Source organism: Chaetodon trifascialis, chromosome 9 (genome assembly GCF_039877785.1).
Source record: "Chaetodon trifascialis isolate fChaTrf1 chromosome 9, fChaTrf1.hap1, whole genome shotgun sequence".
Lineage (NCBI taxonomy): Eukaryota > Metazoa > Chordata > Actinopteri > Chaetodontiformes > Chaetodontidae > Chaetodon > Chaetodon trifascialis.
Genome location: NC_092064.1, coordinates 18,608,266 through 18,610,957, shown reverse-complemented (window position 1 = coordinate 18,610,957; position 2,692 = coordinate 18,608,266). Strand labels below are relative to the sequence as shown.

The 2,692-nt window shown below is 45.3% G+C and overlaps 1 protein-coding gene across 1 annotated transcript; it reads right to left on the bottom strand.

Annotated features, from left to right (window-relative positions):
- Window positions 1–208: 208 nt before the first annotated feature.
- On the bottom strand, window positions 209–1,541 carry LOC139336853 (putative coiled-coil domain-containing protein 195). Its single transcript, XM_070971137.1, has 3 exons — window positions 1,170–1,541; window positions 451–670; window positions 209–346 (listed from the first exon to the last, which is right to left on the bottom strand). The coding sequence occupies exons 1-3, from the start codon at window positions 1,501–1,503 to the stop codon at window positions 217–219; spliced, it is 684 nt and encodes a 227-aa protein (XP_070827238.1). The 5' UTR covers window positions 1,504–1,541; the 3' UTR covers window positions 209–216.
- Window positions 1,542–2,692: the final 1,151 nt, after the last annotated feature.

Genomic DNA, 2,692 nt, shown 5'->3' with positions numbered 1-2,692 from the left:
GGGCCCGGATCGCCATGGCCAAATGAAAAGCACACCTGTAACCAGAGTCTTCTATTTGTGCGGTCAGGTGTGATAAAATCGGTCTGCTGGCTCACTCAGTAAAAGCCCAATCTACGCTGACCTAAATGAAGAGGCGAGTCTGTTTTGAGGCCGCAGAGGCTCAGTTCATGTGTGTGCATTTTGTCTCGTGGCCTAAGAATTAAAGAAGTTCTTCTCTCAAGAGTCTGTTTCAGTTATGGAAGCCAGCTCGCTGATTTTAGGCTCCTCCTGGTGCTTGCTCAGAACTGGCCGGTTGGTGTAGATGTCATCCACAGGTAGAAGGAAAGTCACAGTTTTTACCTTGGCCCTGGAAAAAAAAATCACATTGACCAACAGTCAAATTAAAACCAAACTTAATTCAATAATGTTGCTTTGAAGCTACATTTCTGTTTTAAACTGCATCACTTGCACCTGTTCTTGTGTACATATTCCTGCAGGGAGCGCCTGTTGGAAACCTTTCCCACTTCTCTGTCTGAGTGACCAAAGATGCCGTTTCCATGCTGGATTTCTCCTTGTAGTCTTCCCCATCCAGAGTCACTCCGCTGTGCTCTGTCAGTCGCTCCCTCTCTCATGGTCACCCCCGACAGGTTGGAGCTTATGGAGTACCTTCGGACAGTCATGACAGTGTTCTCTGTGAAGTACCATGAACACGGTGCATTGGGATGGTTTAATTTCCAGGGTGCAGAGAGAGTAGATGTGGAACAAAAATAGTGAGGAAATATCAAATTTAAATGTCATCTTTCTGCACCAATTTAAACATTTAATAACTTGCCATGCTTTAAAGTAAATCCATGGTTTTCTTGTCCTTTTCACATTTTACTGTGCATTGCTGTAAAAAACATGTTTCAAAAAGAGGATACTGAGTTGCATTGTGGGAAATGTAGGATCAAGTTGTTTTTGAGTCTGACCAACACTAAGAACTAAAATCAGGATATCTCAGCTCTTGCTTCTAAGATTTTTTTTTTTAAAAACATCATCAATCTATTAGAAATTGTTGGGGTGCTCCTTTAAAATGCTCTTTATGCTCCTTTATTCGTGTTTTTTCATGCCTATGGTGCTGTATTGAAAATAAAATAGTAGAAATAAACAAATACAAGGTGAAAGCAACCACCTGTGCACTTTCCTCTTACCTTTGTACTGTCCCTCCAGGACCGGCGCAGACGCATTTCGCCTCAGGTTCACATACGGGTTTTCCTCCATTGCCTCCCGCTGCTCCGCTGCTGAAGACACCGGGCCGCCTTCCACAGGCACTCCCCCTAATGACCGCTGACCGGAGCCTCCCCGCAGCTCCTGGTTCTCCGCCTCCAGCTTCTTGATTTCATCGCGCATCTCCATGATGACCTGCGCCAGGCTGCGGGTGCTCTCCATGGTGCCGCTGCTGCGCTGCCAGTACCACGGCTTCCCAAACACCGGCGGAGAGTCGCGCAGGAGAAGCTCACCGCGCTGCTGCTGGGGCTTCAACATGCTGCACCCTTTTGAGGTCCTCCTGCTGCGTGCCTCTATCTCTGTATGTGTCTCAATCTCAGTCCAAATCTTGTTCTGGGGAGATTATGTCGCCTTTCACCACTTATACAGCTGAAAGGGCTCCGGTGATCAGCCAGCAGCACACAATAGATGTTTTATTAATCAGCAACCGGCTTCCAGTTTCAGGAAAACTAAGCAGGGGTCGGAAATGAAATGCGCACTGCACAAGAGCTTGAATGCGGGGGACCTACAAAACCTGCAGGGTCAGCGAAATAACACGAGTTTCATACAATTTTGGTCCTGCAACACGTGTACAATTTCATGTTTTAGCTCTATAAAAGATGATCTGGTTTTTATTCTTTTTTGGCATCACACCCTTCCTCTTGTAATACCCTTGTCTCTGCTGGGATTACAATATCCTCCCTCTAAAATATTAATTACATCTGTCAGCAAAGATAAATCTAGGAAGGAAACTGAGAAAAGGCCACCTTTTGATTTTTTTTCTTTGATGCAGGAGATCATTTATGTAAGCACTGGAAAAGAAGGTCAAATTGTATAGACTGGATGCACAGTGAGGTTTCATTCATTACACTCAGGAGACAGAAGGTTTGCTTCAAAGTTACTGTAAGGCTGCTAAATAAATGGTCCTCGCTCTCATTAATATGCATGTTGTTTGATAAAGGCACCGGTCAGGGGGTTGACCCCATGATGACAGGCAGTCTTGGTCAAAAACATGAAAACAAAACAGGCATTTGATAAATAATAAGAGAAGGAATCACTGCAACAGACATTAAATACAGGCAGGCTGCAGACAAAGAAGGGAATTACAGATAATTACTCTCAATGGGGCTTCCACAGCCAGGATTGTATGGTCAGGTGCTGCACAGGGTTCATGTTGTGCTGCAAGTTGTAACCCATTATGAATAGACCAGACAGTTTCTGAGCGCACCTGTAGCTTATCTGACCTGACTTTCAACAAGAAAAGATAGAAAATAACATAAAGTAAAATATGAAATAACGTCAAGAAGAGCTGTTCGCTTGAGACCCTGCAGTCTGTGACCTGGACTGAATAGTGCTGGCTCAGAGCAACCTGACCCCACCAGAGTCTAGGCCAGTGGGAGGGAGACAGGCACACAGAGGCCGGCCTGCAGAGGAGAGAAACCCAATCAGCCCCCTCTGTCTGGTTCAC